This window comes from Macaca mulatta, chromosome 1, assembly GCF_049350105.2.
Source record: "Macaca mulatta isolate MMU2019108-1 chromosome 1, T2T-MMU8v2.0, whole genome shotgun sequence".
NCBI lineage: Eukaryota > Metazoa > Chordata > Mammalia > Primates > Cercopithecidae > Macaca > Macaca mulatta.
In genome coordinates, this window is record NC_133406.1 from 18,131,572 (window position 1) to 18,151,450 (window position 19,879).

A 19,879-nucleotide genomic window follows, 5' to 3' on the forward strand; every position below is an offset into this window, starting at 1 on the left:
CTAGCAGACCGTGATCGTTCCTGGCTCTTGTTTCCAGAAGCACTGGAGAGGACTGTGTGAATTTGAAGTGTGTGAAATTAAACTCATAGATGCCTCAGTAGTTAATGAAGAATAAGTAAGCCTCACTGTTCAACCTTCGTTATTCTTGCCCCTTCTCCTGCTTTTTTACATCCCAACCACCCCCAGTTTTGCCTTTCACATCTATTTGACATAGCAACCACTCTATTGCTTGGTAATTTATATTCTGTTTAAAACAGAAAAATTTGTGCCTGTAGTCCACCATTGCTCAATTTGTAATTTAGCTTTGCAATGAAAGCTTCTAACAGTTACACCTTGTCCTGGTACATTCTTGTTTCAGGTTTATTAGTTTGCACATGTTTTAGTAATATGACCCCCAGGCCAAAGGTCTTGCTTCTGTTTTTACATAATTGTACAATGAATCTTTTGAACATTCTTTAAGGAATTGTACAATGTGAATCTTTTAGACATTCTTTAAGGAAGGAATAACAATGCTACCTTACATCCTGCAGTTGACACTTTACAGTGTACCTCGAAATACCTTATCTCATTCAGAGCTCATGGTAACTCTGCGAGTTAAGAACACTGTCCCTGTGACAGATCAGGGAAGTGCAGCCTAGAGAAGTAAAGAAAGCTAATAAGGAGTGAAGCTGGACCTGAAACCTGTGTCTTTTGATTCCAAGCCCAGCATGCACCACAGCTGGACATGTAAATCAAGAGTTTAATTTTCTTTTTCAAAGCTCTGGTTTAACTTCCAAGCAACTTGTCACACGTCGGCTGATACCACAGGCCATTGTGAGAGGAGCCATTCTGTTCACAGCTCCTCCCTGCCTTTCTAACATTGTTTGATATTACAGAATGAATATAATAAATATAATGATAGGAAAAAATATAAGCTCTGCCTTTTTTTTTTTTTTTGCAAATTTTGTTAATTTTCATACCGCTACTTTGTGTTTTTCTTTTTCAGTATTTCACCTTCTTATAAGACTCTTCCGTCAGTATCAGAAACGTTTCCAACGTTAAGATCGATGATTGAGGTGCTAAACACGGACTCTTCTCCACGTTGTCTTAAGAAACTCTAGTTCTGTTGTATTTATACAAGTAAAGGGCCGGACCTCTTGCTTCTTAAGTTATTTTTTAAAACATGGAATTATAAAGAAATTAGGTCCTCTATTACTTTTGATACCAATTTTTGATAGGAATTGAATACTTGAAATCATTTTCTTTACTTTTCTGAACCATAACGAAAATCATGAAAGAAGCTTTTGGGGGAAAAAGCTACTTGACTTGGAGGGAAAGTGTATTAGCCAGCAACCTGTTGGTTTCCACTTATAAAGTCATATAACTCCTTTCTTACAGTAAAAAAAACCATTTTCCTCAACAACTAAAAATAATAATGAAGATGAACAAAAACAAAACCAAATAGGAGTGTTTGTATTCCTTTAGAGATTTGAATATTTTTCAAACTTTCTTTTTACGCACATTGTGATAGAGCATCTTTTGTTGACTCACGTAACCTCCATGTGTGGGTCCTTCGTTTTATTAGAACCGTGGAAGAAGGTTCCTGGGCCATCAGTATGTGTTGCAGAACTCACACCCAGGAACACTTATTTTGAACAATACAGACAGTATTTGCCAATGTCCCAAATGCTGAATTATTGAACCATGTTTTTTTTTTTCCTTTGTTGAAAAAAATAAACCGGGGTGATTTCTATAAATCACCAGTTTTTGGCACTGGATTATGTATGTGTTTATTTTGTGAACCAGTTTCACTTTCAGGTATAAGAACATTCAGAAAATCTCTCTCGTTTTTTTTCCCAGGCACGGTAAATGACAGTGAGTAAAATGGGTTAATTAAAACTGCTGCTGTTTCCAAATGGCACCATCCATTAGCAAGCCTGCTCTTCTCTCCCTTCTACAGGACGCACCTTCCATCTCTTCGCTTGACCACTTCTCCCTGTACATTGTAATTTCTCTTGGACCACTTCTGTAGTCTCCTGACTCATCTTCCTGCTACTGCTCTGTTTAAACCCCACAGCCTCCCTTTGTCCTAAAATGAAACGCAGTCTCTTGCTGTAGCCTAGCTGACGTGGCTCTGTTTCTCAAACTGAATCTCTTACTCCCCACACTCCCCTTTGTTTGCACCATCAACTCACCTAACCTTTTCCTTCCTTGAGAACCATTCAGTTAACTTGACACTGTCCAATAGAACATTCTGTGATGACGTTCCAGAATGTTCTATGTGCTGCCAGTATGGTAGTCAGTAACCTCATGTGGCTACTGAGCACTTGAAACAGAACTGGTGTGCCTGAGGAGCTGAGTTTCACATTTAGTTTGATTAATTTAAATTCAAATAGCTGCATGTAGCTAGTGGTTATTATATTGGTCCATGCAGCCTACAGAGTTCCTAGTGAGACTTTAAAGGTTTTTGCACAGAGATGATCCAGAATGGTGGTCTCCCAGGGTAATTTAATATCATTTTGAATTTGTGGTTATAGACTTGCCTGAGTAGCTAAGCTCTTACTATGATCCGTTTTTATTCACAAGAGTTCTGATACCAGATGTGTGGAGTTTTCCCCTCACACCAACCAATTCTCCAGCTTTCCATATATCAGCTGGAGTGGGGAGGGATCCTGCAATTCACACCTGACACTAACTTCCTGTAGTTAAACAGACCCCAGAGGTTAAGGGCTAGTCTCACAAGACTGCCCCCTTTTCAGATGCCAGTTGCAAGTCATTGCCTCCTGTACTCCTGACTGACTGGCTATAAGTTGGGGGTTCCCATCACACCCTCCCACCTCATGTTTGATAATTTGCAAGAATGGCTCACACAATTCAGGGACACTCCTTACTTACTATTACTGATTTGTTATATCGGATACACATCAACAGTCATATGGAAGGAGGTGCACAGGGCAAGGTATGGGGGCAGCATGGAGCTTCTATGCCCTCTCCAGGCCCACCACCCTCCCTCCACCTCGATGTGTTCACCAGCTAAAACCCCCAAACCTTTTCACTTAAGGTTTTTTATGGGGATTCCATTGCATAGGCATGGTTGATTAAATCATTGGCAGTTAGCTCAATTCTCAGCCCCTCTTTTCTCTCTGGAGGCTGGGGGTTAGGACTGAAAGTTCCTCTAATCACATGGTTAGTTTCTCTGGCCCCCAACCCCCATCCTCCAAGAGTCATCTCATCAGCATAAATTCAGGTATGATTAGAAGGTGCTTATTAATAACAAAAAACACTTCTCACCCTGATCACTCAGAAAATACCAAGAGTTTTACGAGCTCTGTGCCAGGAACTGGAGGGCAGAGATCAGATACAGCTTTCTTATTACCTCAGTATCACAGTTCTATTGATAAAATTGCTCCTGTGAATCAAGATGTTCAAACTTTTAAAAAACTAACTTGAAAAAATCTAGAGCAAAATTTGCTAGTACATTAAGAACTTTAGTGTGGAATTTCTTTGGTATAGAAATGAGGGACAAGAAACTGCCCTCCAACTCTGTGATCATTACTCTCTGATAATTTGCAAATATGGAATAAAATTGATATGCCTCAGAGGAGAGATGAGCAAAATCACCTAAAGAAACCCAGTGTATCCCAGACCAGCAAAATCTGAGGGTTCATGAATACCTCTTAAGATGTCTGTAATGGAGCCCATCATTCCTTCACTCAAAGTCTGTTCCTCCGCATGCTTCTCTGTGTCAGAAATGGCTCCCTCTTCACTCAGCAGCTTCCGCCAGACACCCAGGCGGCCTCTAGGGTCTACACTGCCCTCCTCCAGTTTTCAAATCATCACCATCCAGTCCGATCCTGTTTACCTCTAAGAATATCCCAGATCCATTCATGTCTAACTATCTCCATTATTACCCCCAGGCCCAAGCTACTTAAAGCTAAACTAATTAAAATTAAACTAAATCGAATGCTTGTTTCTGTCTCTCTAGCTGTCTTTCAAGTGCTCAGTAGCCACATGTGGCTAGCAGCTATCTGATTGGACAGAGCAGAGGTGGGATAGCCCCATCACCACAGGACATCCCACTGAGCAGCACTGCTATCCTGAAAGCAAACAGCTCAACCCAACACACTGCTGTATCCCTGTGGTCTTAAGCAAGGGTCCAGGGGCTTTATGGGTCAAAACCACAGTGTTTGGTGGCAGCATGGGGGCACAAATGAGAGAAAGAAAAAAAACTTCTAGACTGGCTTAAAACGTTTCCTTCTGTTTTCTGATCCAAGGGGTCTGTGGTTAGGCCTGGGATCTCCAGCTTCACCTGAACCTCACGTGATTCACACAGAAGTGGTCCAGGAACCACACTCGAGAAACATCAAACTAGAATATCATGAAAATCTACCTCACTGTACCAGAGATTTTTTTTTTCTCCCTAACTGCCATCATGAAACCAAGTATGTTTTTGAATATTAGAGCTGTGATTAGATTTATAATAGTCCTTTTTGCTTCAAACTGTGTTCCCATAAATATAGAGTCCCTTTAGTTTTATATGTTGTAAACATAAATTTTACGAGTTAAACTAGTCTACAGAAAGTTGGATATACAAAATGAGATCACACTACACTGTGCTTAATTTTTAAAATTTACTTTTTTCAGTTAACACATAATGAATTATATGTCAATAAATATATTTGTAACATTTTAAGTTGGATATACAAATATATATGTAATTAAGTCTTGAACACAGGGAGCTTGGTTGAACAGAACTTGGTTCACAGGCTTCAATTCCTACTGGGAATAAAGAATTTAACTTGGGCCCATTCAAGGTGACTCAGACATGTGCAGTTTTAAATTGCCTTAAGTTCCCAGCCTCCTTGCCTTCGCCCTTCAGGGAACAGTCTGATTTCCTGAGCCTGTAGTCTCGGCCGCCCTCCGGCCTTTGCCCGGATCCTCCGCACCGAGATTTAGCTCGTGTTCCCTGTGCTAGGGTAGCAAGCCTTGGTCGGTCCAGCGTCTACTGTTGTTTGACCTCTACCCGCTCGGGTCCGCTGGCCAACAGCGCATGCGCTGCTGCTTCCGCCGCCTCTGTGCAGCAGACTTCTCTACCTCCAGAGCCCTGGGCTGCGGTATTGAGCATGCAGAACTAGGAGCAAGTGCCCTGCCATTGTGGAGGCCCCCCTTGGGCCCCCTACTCTATTCTATGACACACTGGGCTTGGGCTTCCCGCCACCTCTCGAGGGGTGGGGGGTTGCAACCGGATGCTTCTCTCCCCAGGGTTTGGGGCCCTTTGGGAGCTAATGTGTTTTAAGCACTTCCTGCGGCTGGCATTTTTCTTCTTCTTTTTTTCTTTTAATCCTGAAAACGGTGTCTCGCTCTGTCGCCCAATCTGGAGTGCAATGGCGCAATCTCAGCTCGCTGCAACCTCCACCTCTCGGGTTCAAGCGATTCTTCTGCCTCAGCCTCCCGAGTAGCTGGGACTACAGGCACCCGCCACTACGCCTGACTAATTTTTGTGTTTTTAGTAGAGACGGGGTTTCACCATGTTGGCCAGGATGGTCTCGATCTCCTGACCTCGTGATCCACCCACCTCGGCCTCCCAAAGTGCTGGGATTACAGGCGTGAGCCATGGTGCCTGGCCGATTTTTTTTAAGCTTTGTACATTGTTTTACTCATTTAATCCTTTGAAGAGGCCTGTGAGATAAGCACTAGTAGTATCCCCGCTTAGGTGACAAACGGGCTCAGGTAGGGGAAGTGACTTGCCTGCCATAGCTCTTGAATGTTGCCTAGGGTGCTTGCCACGCGAGGTTAAGTCCTCAGTGGAGAGTGGTGGTGGGGCCAGCGGGGATTTGACTGCCACATTCTTGGCCTTAAACAAATAAGCCCTTCTGTCAAGGAGCTTGATTGCTTTCAGCCATCTACCAGGTAGAAATGACACCGTATTACCCAAGGGGCTTCCAGCAGTCATCCATCGGGGGCCACGCGGATTGGCTTGTTGTATAACACAACTCTAGAGATAATGTCAGAATGAACAGATTTGTCAAGGCTTATGTATAAGCCCAACAAAAACTGGAAATTGTCACTTACTAGGATCAGAATTTAAAATAATACATATCTGTCCAAAAATAGATTCTGAATCAATGCATCTTTTAGTAGGCTTCTAATGCAAAGAACTAGAACAATTTTTATATGCAAATTAACTCCTCGAATTACCAGTTTGGTGTAGAAGTAACTTCTAAAGTGAATATAGCACTTTCTGTTTCAGGTAAGTACATAAATGTTAACCATCCAATTTCACAGCTGGATAAAAAAAAAATACAACACGTAAGAAAAATATGAGTGGGAGAAGCAACTAACTGATCAAGTATACTTGTTTTATACAGATGCCTTTCAATGCTCATAGCACTTGAGAACTAAGGAGTTCTCAGATCATCTAGTCAAGCTCCTGTAATTTGCCATCGAGGAAGCTGGGACAAAAAGAGGTTGAGTAGCTGCCCAAAGGTCAAACAGGGAATGCCACGGAGCTGGTGGTCAACCTAGGTAAACACCGTCATTGAGCGAAATGCACAAAAATACTTCAGACAGCTCCCCTGCCAGGACTTTGCTTGTTCAGCCTAAACAGCTCCTTCTGTGGCTCCTCCCACCTCTTCATACTCCTTAAAATGAAATAACTGTTCATAGTTAAACATAATAGTCCACATGTGTGGACTATTAATAAATAAAATCTTTTTACTGAAATATAACACACATATGAAAAATGCACATGTGTGTGCACATTGGTGAATCTTCACACCTAACATAACCAGCTTTGAGATCAAGAAACAGAACATTACCAGCACCCCAGAATGTATATAAACATATGTTTATATGTATAATGTATAAATATATGTATATGTATAAATATACATCACATATTTCATATAAACATATTCCATATAAACACAGCTACATACAGTAGCTCTCGAAGGCAGCTTTGTCACACTGTTGACCCAAGTCAACTAAAAATCTCTAACTTCAGTCTTCCCTAGCAGCTGTATCTGTTAATAAAGCTTTACCATTTAATCTTACCTCCACCAAGTGTCATCTAATATCAGTCCATTCTTATAGCTGTTTTCTTTTGTATTATGAAATCTGATTTTCATCCAGTATATTATCACCCTGTTTATTTTGTGTCAGCCATAAGTGATTTCTGTTAAAATTAATCCAATAAGAAAAATCACCTTATCTCAGGCTTACTCCAGCCTTTACACCTCCAATCTTTTTTCCAGAAACACTCCTATCATTATAACAATTGATATTATATTTCTGTTTGTGATTTTAAAAATTATCATCTATGAACACTTCTATTTTAAGAGCCTTTACTTAAAAGTAAAATCTTGACTTTGTAATCCTTTTATTACAAGAACATTTTCATTAAAATAATCTTAATTCTTCTGTTCCTATGCTACTTGACCCTTCTACTTTCCCTTTCTGTATCTGTTACACTTCTTCTTACTCTGCCTTCAGGGCAGCTTTAACCAATACTCTGATTTTGGTAATGTGTGTGCCTAGGAGCACAGCTCTGGCCCTCCGAGTGAGATGCTAGCTTGGCCATTGAGCAGCCCAGTTCTGTGCTCCACATCCTTGGGAGACCAAGAATATTGAAATTACATGCTGGCACATTCCTTCCAAAAATTATTTGAGCAATTGAAATGCCTTAGATAAGGGGGGAAAAAACTTTTGTCAAATTCTTCCCATCAGATAGTATAAATGCACTGGATTCTTACATAGTGACGTGCCTTTTTCCAGTAGTCCAGATTGTTTTTTTCTTTGCTTTGTTCCAATTCAAGAGGTTCTCATGAATTAGCATGGACTAGGTGACAGTTGCACGAGATAACTTTAGATATGCAGGTCTAGCCACAACACGTAAAGCATGATGCCAGTTCTTTACACTGGCAACCAAATGGACATCAAATGCTAGAATTGCAAATAATTTTTATATTTAAAATTGAAATTATATTTTTAAAATAAAATTTAGATTTAAAGGTTTGATTTTTAATTTAATATTTGTAAACTATAATCTGCACACTGCCTTTAATTTTAATAGATCGTATTGAACACTTAAAAAATTTTTTAAAAACCAAGCTTAAAAATGTTTACATTTATTTAAATTTTTTGAAAATATATTAGATCTGGCATATTTTTACTACAATTACATCTTTTTAAAAATTCTTTTTAATCCATTACTGATGATAGAGCACAAATTCAGTAAAAATCTTGAATATAACCACATTAGTGATTTTGCTGAAATGAAGGCAAGAATGATACATTTTAAGGAATTAATGTGATTTTTGAATCATGCATATCTTTATTACTCTGGCTGATGTCAGAACCTATCGAGAACACCAGATGTGTAATAATGATTAAATTTGCTGGTCTTTGGCATTTTGCAAACTTTTGAATATGTTAAGCCTGTAGCTTTACACATGTTTCATATCCATTTTTTTCTTATGAAAGTACATTTATTAAAGTAAGAAGACAGGATATGTTTTATTTGACAATGGATTTATAACTCCCAAGTTTTTAGATATGTGATAGGTGGGTCCATTTATATTCTGGCCCTGGACCCTCAAAATGTTTCAGCTGTGCTGGATGTGGGCTCTGTCTCTCCTTTCTGCTCCTCTCTCCATCTGCAAACCTGTTCTCCTGACATGGTGGGTGCAGGGCTACTACCAGTGTTCAGCTTTGCACCGGCGACCTAAAAACAGCCCATCCTTCGCAGTTCTCATCCCAGAATCTCAGGGAAAGGACTCGTGATTGGGCCAGCTTAGGTCAGGTGACCACTTGGACCAATCCAGACTGCCATAGGGTAGAGTCATATGATACCCCTTGTTTAAATCATAAAAGGGATGGTGATTTCTGGATTAACCATCCCTTCATTGTATATTATACTTTGGCAGAATGTAATTGCTTTATTTGAACAGACTTCTCTTTTAGTGGTTTCAAGTCATGCATTCACTTAATGTTTCTTTTCTTATTGTACATAATTTCCAGAGCTAAAACTTTCCAAACCTAGGTTACAAGGAAGACAGCCCTAAACCCCAATTTGCTCAGAACAATCCTGATTTATGCCTGCTGTCCCATTGTAATTATTAATAGTGCCACTTTCCATTCAAAAGTATCCTGGTTTGGATAATCATTCTTATGGTGCCCCTGACTGTAAGTGACCTTTTGTTTGGTGAGTGTGAAAGTTCACTTGTATCCCTGTTTGGTCCACATGGCACCTTCCTCCCAGACCCAGCAACTACTAGAGACCAAACTGTGTCCTAGATGTTGGAGATATAGTTGAGTAAGACAGTAACTGTTTCCAGAAGGAGCTCACAGTCCTAACAGCAGAAATTGTACAAATTATGTCATGATACAGCCTAAGAAGTCTGGGTAGGAACAGAAGAGCAGGGAGTAGCTCTGCCTGGGGAGACTGGGAAAGACCCCAGAGAGGATGCAACATTGGACCGGGTGACATGAACTTCCCAATTGTTGACTCTGGCATATTAGAATATACCTCTTATTTTTATTAGCTACATAATCCGAGGCTAAGATGTTTGTTATTCATAAAGCTCACAGAAGATTACTGACTTGGGAGAACCCATCAGGGATGCCTTTATGACAACGAAATCAGGCCACTTCATCCCCAGGTTGAGTCTTGGAGTAGGCGTCTCAGGTATGCATGCAGGTATCAGGAGAAAGGAGGGGGAAGTGCTTGTGCCATGTGTGAACACCAGAACGTCCTCAAGTCCCTGGCAGAGGGAACTGCAGGATTCCAGAGTCAGGACTCCCTGATGCTCTAGAAAGAGCTAGAGTAATGACCAGCTGTAGAGTATTCAGTCAGGACACGTGGGCTCCAAAACCAACCCTGCCGCCTACCACCAAGCAAAGCATTTAATCTCTCTGGCCTTACTTTACCTGGAAAAGGAAAGCGTGAAACTACGTCATCTACAGTGTTTTATCGGCTTTACAGTTTTGATAGGTTGTATAGTGGGCCAATTACAAATTCTTAAGTTTTCTCTAACTTACTAGCCAATTTGAGAAGATTCAGAAAAACCAGAGCTCATTTAAAATAGTTTTTCCTTTTTCATGCTTTTGATATAACCAAGGCTTTTATACTGATAAAGACTTATCAAAGGATCTCTGCATTTTGAATCCCATGTGGGAGATGTAGGGATAATTAGAGAAACCAGCCAAGAAACGCTGGCCAGTACAGGCACAGTGCCTCATCCCTGTAATCCCAGCACTTTGGGAGGCCGAGGTGGGAAGATTGTTTGAGCCCAGGAGTTCAAGAGCAGCCTGGGCAGCATAGCAAGACCCTGTCTCTACAAAAAATTTAAAAACTATGCAGGCATGGTTGTGCATGCCTGTAGTCCCAGCTACTTGGGAGGCTGAGGTGGGAGGATCACCTGAGCTCAGGAGTTTGAGGTTGCCATGAGTTATGGTCACGCCACTACACTCCAACCTGTGTGGCAGAGCAAGATCATGTCTCAAAGCAAACAAACAAACAAACACATAAAAACTGGCCAGTAGAATAATACGGTTTCTGGCTCTTGCTTTCCCCATACCAGACTGTCTTGGTCACAAGGGCTGGAATAATTTCATGATGTAAACTTTGCTGTTTTTTCCTGCCTCCTTAGAGTAAAAAAACAAAACTCAGAAGCACTCTCAGGAAAGCCTTTCAAATTCCTTTTTGTTTTCTGGCTCCCAGTGACAAATACTTACTCTGTCTTTAATGTCAAAAGCTGGAGTCATAGCTTTGCACTATTTGATCCCTCCAGAAGCACAGCTGGGAGAGCAGCTGTCCCTGCAGAGCTGCTTCCTCTTGCTTGTTGGTAGAGCTACGATCTGCTTTGTCTAGGATTTCTTTCTGCTGGATCTCTCACTCCTCTCTCTCTCCACTTTCTCCTGCCCCAACCCAAGTTAAACAGCTCTTATGTGTTTATTGGCCACTTGTATTTCTTTTCTATTTTATTATTTATTTATTTATTATTATTATTTTGAGATGGAATCTTGCTCTGTCAGCAGGCTGGAGTGCAGTGGCGCAATCTTGGCTCACTGCAACCTCCGCCTCCAGAGTAGCTGGGCCTACAGGTGCACGCCACCATGTCCAGCTAATTTTTTGTATGTTTAGTAGAGACAGGGCTTCACCATGTTGGCCAGGATGGTCTCGATCTCTTGACCTGGTGATCTGCCTGCCTCGGCCTCCCAAAGTGCTGGGATTACAAGTGTGAGCACCACACCTGGCCTTCTTTTTTTATTTTTTGGAATCAGGGTCTGTAGCCAAGGCTGGAGTGCCATGGCATGATCATTACTCACTGCAACCTTGAACTCCTAGGCTCAGACGATCCTCTTGCCTCAGCCTCCCGAGTAGCTGGGACTACAGGCATATGCCATCACACCTAGTTATTTTTTAAAAACTTTTTGTAGAGATGGGGTCTTGCTCTTTTGCCCAGGTTGATGTCCAACTCTGGCTACAAGCAATCCTCCTGCCTCGGCATCCTGAGTAGCTGGAATTACAGGCATGCACCACCACACACAGTGATAGGGTTTGAATGTGTGTCTCCTCCAAATCTCACGTTGAAATGTGATCTCCAGTAAGTTGGAGATGGGATCCAGTGGGAGGTGTTTGGGTCCTGGGGATGGGTCCCTCATGCATGAGTTGGTGCCCTTCCGGTGGTAATGAGTGACTTCTCGCTTTCTTTGTTCACATGAGAGCTGGCTGGTTGTTTAAAGGAGCCTCTCATCTCCTCCTCCTCCCTTCTGTCTTGCTCCCTCTCTCATCATACGAAGTGCTTGCTCCCTCTTTGCTTTCTGCCATGACTGGAAGCTTCCTGAGGCCTCACTGGAAGCAGATGCCAGCACTGTGTGTCTTGTACAGCCTGCAGAACCATGAGCCAGATAAGCCTCTTTTCTTTATAAATTACTCAGCCTCAGGTATTCCTTTATAGAAATGCAAAATGTATTAATATACCCAGCTAAGTTTTACAACAATTTTTTAGAGATGAAGTCTCACTATGATGCCCGTTCTGGTCTTAGAACTGCTGGCCTCAAGCAGTCCTCCCACCTCAGCTTTCTGAGTAGCTGGGATTACATGCACAAGCCACCAGCTTGTATTTCTTTGTTGAACTGTCTTCATGATCTTCAGCTGTTGCTTTCAATGTATTAAGAAAGATTTGAAACACATTATTTTGTGGTTCATAAATGTGAAACACACTTAAGGTTTTTCATGCTCATGTGTGAGATATCCCTCCCTCAAACCTTGTGACAATGTTGGCACATTACCTGTCGGACATGAGAAGGAAAAAGAGGAATATTTGAAACACACAAAGAATATAAATAATGATACACAAAAGCTATGTGAAGGAAGCAAGCTTCACCAATGCAGCTGGAGCCCTCCGTGCACTCTTCCCCGATTCCCTGCCATCCCCAAAAGGTAACTGTGGCCCTAAGTTTTGAGATCACATGGCCCATCCATCTTTTTATAATTTCACCATAGATGTTTGTTTCTCTACCATTTCCTTGTGCTTATGGATGTATCTGTAGCAATTTGCATCATTAGGAAACATCCTCTAGAGTCACACTTACGATAAAATAGCTTAACCACTATAGCTCACTACTGATGCTAAAGACCACAGGCTCTTCAGCTCCCCCATGTAATGGGAATTAACACGGGGCCAAGCAGATTTCCCAGACATGGCTTTATTTTGGGGCTTGTACTCCAGTAGAAGGGAGACAGTAAAGGTGCAAGGATTCTCCAGGTAGCTCACTGGGAAGAGCTGGTAGGACTTTTTGTAATCAGTCAAAGCATGGGACTTGGCATCAGGGGTAGGGTGTGCAGGCTGGGCTGGGCAAGGCACGTGAGGGGAAGGGCGTGCAGGTCAGTGCACCCTACCTGGTTGTGATGGCAGGGGCTACCTGGTAGTCTGGCCAGTAGCAACAAGGCTGTACATCAGGTTTTCAGCATTCCTTTCTGGGGTGGGACATTCGGGAACCTTGGTTCAATATTTGGATCTCCTAAGGTCAGTTTCTGGAATTCTTTAAGTAAAAGGCATAAGCATTATGACAGCACAGAAGAACACTATAAAATGGCTATTTTCCCTGTATGACTAAAGCCTCGGTGTTGGCAGGCATAGTGTCAGTGAGGTAGTGGTGTGGGTTTTGTGATCAATGGGATGAGAGAAGAAGAAAAAAGAGAAAGCATGTGAAGGAGGAGCCACAGCCCACTTTTATTCTATCCCACTTACTCTAGTTTTATTATTTTTTAAAATTTTCACTATGTTGTCCAGACTGGGGGATGGTGGTTATAGCGGTTATTGACAGGCACAATCCCACTATTGATCAGCACAGGAGTTTTGACCCGTTCTGCTTCCAACCTGGGCCAGTGCACCCCTCCTTAACCTGGATGACTGGGTGACCCCTGCTCCCAGGAATTCCCTGGTACTGAACTTAGTACAGACACCGAATCTGCATAGCACATTCCAGCCCAGAATGCCTGGGCTCAAGCGATCCTCCCGCATCAGCCTCCTGAGTCACTGGGCCTACAGGCACACCCAGCCTTCTATTTTTTTCAATCATTTGAAAAAATGATTAGCTCATTTTTTTGTTTAGGAAAAACAAAAATAGCTCATTTTTTTTTTGTTTAGGAAAAAGCATATTGGTGACTGGCAAAAAGATGATTCTCAGACCATCACATAGGAGACAGGAGTCATGGTGTCTATGTAACAGAGATGAGAAACAGATTCTGCTATGAAAACCTTTCTCTACACTCTTTTTTCAATGTTACAAGTGTCTTTCCAATACAAGAAAAAGAAGAAGGAATGAGACAGTATACGGAGCACTGACTACATAAGCCTGTCTCTTTCCAGCTCATTCATTCATCCCATCTATCCAACTAATAAATGTTTATGGAGAACCCACCATAAGTGCCTGGCGCCGAGCTAAATGCTGGGGAACAAGAATGAGAAAGACACAGTCTCTGCCCACTCATAGCCAAATTAGGAAACAGACAAATAATAATAATGAAAACAATGATGATAGCTCCTGGTTGGTGAGCACTTACTATTTGCGGGGCACTTGCTAAGCATTTATTTACGTTATCTCGTTGAATCTTCGTGTGATATGCATGGAATGGGAAATAAAACAATACCTGTGGGCAAATGGAGGAAGAGAAAACATAAGAAAATGACCTGAGGTTGAATGGTGGGGCTGGGATTTGAACCTAGGCAGTCCGACTCCAGAGCCTGGGTCTTTACCAGCTTCACCTACTGCAGAAGAAATGAATAATTATGATCGAGTGAGATAAGAGCTGGGACACAGGGGCAGAGGGACCGCGGGGCACTGACATCCTGCAATCCTTCTTTGAAAGTGCAATCTTAGCTCCCTGCAGCCTCGAACTTCTGGGCTCAAGCAATCCTCCCGCATCAGCCTCCCAAGTAGGGAGGACTACAGGCATGCACCACCATGCCAGGCTAAATTTAAAATTTTTTTTTGAATACAGATGAGGCTTGTCATGTTGTCCAGGATGGTTTTGAACTCCTAGGCTCAAGCTATCCTCCTACCTCGGCCTCCCAGAGTGCTTGGATTATAGGTATAAGCCACCATGCCCAGCTTAGTATACTTTTGTTAGTTTTGTGTTACAGCATTATAAATAAGCTAGTCATAAAACCTGAGGGAAAAGGCATCCACCAACTTGGTAACTTAGGGCCACAGAGAGATCACTGATGTCAAATAGGGTGGTTCTTTGCCAGGTGTCACTTGGCGGATCCCTGAGGGGCTGCAGAGCGACAGAGGAATTTCTCTTTTAAAAATGACGTGAGGGGCCAGGTGTGGTGGCTCACGCCTCTAATCCCAGCACTTTGGGAGGCCAAGGCGAGTGGATCCCTTGAGGTCAGGAGTTGGAGACCCACATGGGCAACACGGCAACACTTCGTCTTCTACTAAAAATACAAAAATTAGCCAGGCATGGTGGCACGCACCTGTAATCCCACCCAGCTACTTGGGAGGCTGAGGCACAAGAATCGCTGGAACCCAGGAGGCAGAGGTTGCAGTGAGCCGAGATCGTGCCACTGAATTCCAGCCTGGGTGACATAGCAAGACTTCGTCTCAAAAAAAACCAAACCAAAACAAAACAAAAAAACCAAAAAGTGACTTGAGGAAAGCAGCCAGAGTTGTATGGTCCAGCCAGACTTTAGGACTATTGCCTTGGTGTAGTGTCAAAGTGCCCAGCTTCTCAACAAACAGCTGGTTAGAAATCGTGAGAAGCTAAAGACGGCAAATTAACAAAAGAGCAAATCATGGAAGGTTTGAGTATGAGGACTTGTGAAAAATGGGGAAATAACTTCTGTCATCCATACTATGGGGTGTGGCTACAAACCCCTCAGAAAAAGAATGAGGATAAACTTCCTGCAGAAACCCCCTTCCACTTTCTTCATGCTTCAGTCCTTTTCTGGACAGACCTCTTACCAGGAAGTAAGGATTTAACATTTAGTTGCTGACATGAGTTTAGATGATGGCAACAGATCCCTAAGTCTACCTCCTCCTCACAAATGGGCTTGGATTACTGCAATTTACAGGAACTGTTCTCTGTTTCAAATTAGTCAGAAAAATTACCCTAGCCTCAGCCTCTCAAAAGGAAAATTGCACTTGTACTCAGGTCCCGTGCCTATGCGCATCAACTATGATGGAGAGCACGCACCCAGCCCTGTAAATCCAAGTTAAGTCTCTGCTGATACCTGGCAAATACTTGTGGATACACTTGCTTCTTTCTCTTTGGTAGCAATCAACATTAAACAGTGGACTCTCTTCCAAGCAGGAACCATATCCAGAAGGCTCCTCTGTGCCAAAATTCAAGACGTTTAAAATGCAGAGATGATTTTTCTGGAAATAGGTTTCAAAATCCTTAAAAATGTTCACTCCTTTATTATTAGGTAGAACTCTTTGGGTGGCAAGAAACCTATTCAAGCTAACTTAGGCAAAAGGAGTGCATTTCCTGCAATGGCACAGCCTGGCCTCAGGCAAGGACAGGAGGTGGATGTCTGTGGAGAAGCCAGGAACTTTGAGTCTCTCCCTCAAAATCACGTTTCAAAAGAATAGGATTCTCTCTCTTTTTCTCTTTCACTCCCTGCTGCGTAGAGATTGTCTGGCCTGTCTCTGAGTCGCAGTTTCAGGTTCCTACGTAAAGTCCTCTAATTGGCCCTGGCCTGTTCCAAGGGAGACAGGGTTGCATGGTACAAAACCAGCCGCGGTCACACACTGAGGAGAGGGAGGTAGAGTTCTAGGAAAGGTGGGTTTTCCTAAGGGTCTTCCTTCTGGTGTCTGTAAAAGCCCCCAAATATAGGTTCGATTAAATAAATTATGTATCCTTTTATTTGGAATACTATATGGCATTTAAGTAGAATATTTAACAAAGTTAGAAAAATGTTCATAATATTGTTGATTGAAAGGGGAAAGTTATAGTGTAATATTTATTTTTATTATAGAAGGATAACTTTCTTATATAAAAAGAATTGTATTTTTTTTGTATATATACAAGCATGTGGAGAAAAGACCAGAGTGTATATAATAGAACGTTTGCAAAATTATATTTTATTTGTGTCTTCTCCATTTTGCACTTTTTTTTTTTTGAGATGGAGTCTCGCTCTGTCACCAGGCTGGAGTGCAGTGGCGCAATCTGAGCTCATTGCAAACTCCGCCTCCCAGGTTCAGTGATTCTCCTGCCCCAGCTTCCTGATTAGCTGGGAGTACAGGCGCCCACCACCACACCCGGCTAATTTTTGTATTTTTAGTAGAGATGGGGTTTCACCATGTTGGGCATGATGGGCTCGATCTCTTGACCTGGTGATCCACCCACCTGGCCTCCCAAAGTGCTGAGATTACAGGCATGAGACACCATGCCCGGCCTATTTTCCACATTTTTAATGACATTTATTATTTTGATCATCAGAACAAAGTTAATTTTTAAATTAACTGACAAAATTATCTGAGATGGAAGAAAACTCATAATTTATGTTCTGAATTTGATATTTTATAATTTTTGTTTTTAATCTGAAGAGACAGGATCTTGCTGTCACTCAGGCTGGAGTGCAGTGGCACGATCACCACTCACTTCAGCCTCCAACTCCTGGGCTCAAGTGATGCTCTTGCCTCAGCCTCCCAAAGTGCTGGGATTACAAGTGTGAGCCACCGCACCTGGCAAGTACTTTAATTTCTGAAGACAACATGCAAACGAATGCAATAAAGGTTACCTAAATAAGTGCCTCTTTTTAGAAATAGTTTGGAGAAAATAATTCAATACCTCTTATTTATAGTTTTGTAATGTTCTTTTTAAATGCTTCTTACAATATATTGAAAGTTAAGATCTTTCAAGGAAAGATTTTGAAAAGTGTCCTGGTCTGAAGTCATTATGTTTTAGAATCACGTTTTTAAAACATCTTAAAAAGCCGTGTCTTTAGTATTCGGTGCAAAATTTAAACATTGCCTGCAATTATGGAATAACAATAATCCTAGTGATAGACATGATTGAAAAAGTTGGCCGGGTCCAAAAGAGAAACTTCTTTGGGGGAAAATGGCCATCCCATCGTTCTACATAAACTGCCAGTTTTTCTTTAGCGTGAAGTGAGAGGCTTGAGGACAGGGAAGCATCCGAAGAGAATTTCTTAGTTGGTCATTTCCTAGCAGAGAGGTTGAGTTAGGTGCTTCTCCCTTGATATGGTTCGGATCTGTGACCCTGTCCGAATCTCATGTTGAGTTGTAACCCGTGTTGGAGGTGGGTGGGGTCTGGTGAGCGGTGATTGGCTCATGGGGACCGTTTCCCGGGGTTTAGCACTACCCCGCCTCTTGTTACTGACATCCGGCTGTTTGAAGATGCGTGGCCCCTCCTCCTTTTCTCTGCTTGCTCCGGGTCTGGCCTGACTTGCTTCACCTTCCATTACTTTCCTGAGGCCTCCCCGAGCCATGCTTCCCGGGCAGCCTGCAGATCCATGAGCCAATTCAGCCTCTTTTCTTTGTAAATTACCCAGGCTCAGGCGTTTATTTATAGCTGTTTGAGAATGGACTAATAAATACATCCCCTTACTTAGCCAGCCCTTGAAGTTTCAAAAACGAGGATCAAGCCGTGCCTGGGAGCATCCTTTAAGACGTTTGGACATAGGTTTTACTTGGAGTCTGGGAGATATGACCTAATCTGGAAGTCAAAGGAAAAAAAGCCAAGGTGAATCAGACAATTGTGTTATCAAATCTCAGGAGAGACGACTAGCGTGTCAACACCAGGGCAGAGCTTCCAGATGCTTCTAGAAGCCTTTCCCACCAGCTACCATCAGTTTCACTCAAACTGTTACCCATTCCCACGTCTACTGGTAGTGGAACCTGCTCCGGCATTGCCTTCCGCTCATTTCTACCTTAGCCTCTGATCTGACCCCTCCCTCTCCTCTGTCCATGGACCTAGCCTTCCCCTGGCTTCTGCTCTCTTCTGGCTGCTTTTTTGTTGACTGTCTTTTTTTTTTTTTCTTGCTTCCCTGCTCTGGATTGCTTGATCTCAGGCTTGATTCAGAAAGAAGTCATACGTAATAAGACAAAGTGATAACGATTTTAAAAAGCAACATCAAAGTTGCTTTAGGAAAGCCAAAAGGCCCCAATTATTTCCACCCGAGGTGGATAGCTGTGCGGCGGCTATACAGAGGAGGTGTGGAGAATGTGGGACCGCAGAGGCGGAATAGAAATGTGCCAGGTAGCAAAGGACCTTCCCAGCAGAGGCAAAGTTGGTAGAAAATGTTCAGAGAGGTGAAAGTGCCTAGTGTGCTTGGGATGGCTTGCAGATGCGGCTGGAAAGGCAGTGTGGGGCAGAGGGGCTGGTCTTGCCTTCATCTTCAGGAATTTGGACTTCATTCTCTGTATGTAGATTGTAAAGCATAGGAATGACTTGACTAGAATTAGGAAGATCATTTGCCTTCAACACCAAGGATGGCTTAAAAGAAGGCAGGTTTTGCTCCTGCCCCTGATGTGGTTCCTCTCTGCAGCCTTAGCCCTCTCATGCCTCAGTACCATCCTTAACTGGGACCGCATTCCATGGTTCTGTTCTAGGTCTCTCTCTCTCTCTCTCTTTTTGAGACAGTCTCGCTCTTGTCGCCCACGCTGGAGTGCAATGGCGTGATCTCGGCTGACTGCAAACTCCGCCTCCCGGGTTCAAGTAATTCTCCTGCCTCAGCCTCCCAAGTAGCTGGGATTACAGGCTCCTGTGATCAGGCCCGGCTAATTTTTTGTATTTTTAGCAGAGACAGGGTTTCACCATGTTGGCCCGGCTGGCCTCAAACTCCTGACCTCAGGTGATCCACCTGCCTCAGCATCCCAAAGTGCTGGGATTATAGGCATGAGCCATCAAGCCTGGCCAGGTCTCTCTTGTTTCAATTCTTTCACTGACTGTATCTGTTCTCATGGTTTCAACCATCATCCCTGCACCATTTCTAGTGCTGTCCTCCCTGCCAGCTCTAGCCTTACATTTCTAGTTGGCTTCGAATCCTCTGTACCTACATCGATCACCAGCTCCTCAAACTCAAATTGTGTGCAGCTAGACTCTTCAAATCCTTCCCTCCAAAATCAGTTCTTCCTCCCGACTCATTTCTGCTCTTTGTTTCACCATTCTTCAAGTTATCCAAGCTTAAAACTTGACAGCGGTGACCTCTTCCCTTTCTTTGACTCTCATCGTTAACCCATGTCCAAGCTCTGTCAAGTATTTCTTTGTGGTATCTGACACCTGCACGTTCCCAGACCTACAACCACCATCCTACTTGAGACCTGTTCCTTGTTATAGAAGCAACAGCCTCTTACCTGGTCTCCTGTCCCTGGTAGCTCTCCTGGGTCATCCTATTTTGGTATAGTTTCTAAAAAACTGTTC

The 19,879-nt window shown here is 42.7% G+C and overlaps 1 protein-coding gene and 1 pseudogene across 14 annotated transcripts in view; both read left to right on the forward strand.

The window, feature by feature from the left end:
* Positions 1 to 19,879, forward strand: part of TTC13 (tetratricopeptide repeat domain 13) — a 102,386-nt gene that overhangs the window by 73,526 nt on the left and 8,981 nt on the right. For 9 of the 14 annotated variants that reach the window (XR_013416056.1, XR_013416055.1, XM_001107062.5 and 6 more), the window contains one exon: positions 986 to 1,757. The exons of the other annotated variants lie outside the window; for them this stretch is intronic. Coding sequence is in view for 7 of the 9 variants with exons in the window: in XM_001107062.5 (XP_001107062.3) it covers positions 986 to 1,100 (115 nt within the window). In the remaining 2 variants the exon portion in view is untranslated. Of the gene's footprint in view, positions 1 to 985; positions 1,758 to 19,879 lie in introns of those variants that run through there. 14 annotated transcript variants of the gene reach the window in all.
* LOC114675419 (small nucleolar RNA U13) lies at positions 12,174 to 12,283 on the forward strand (annotated as a pseudogene).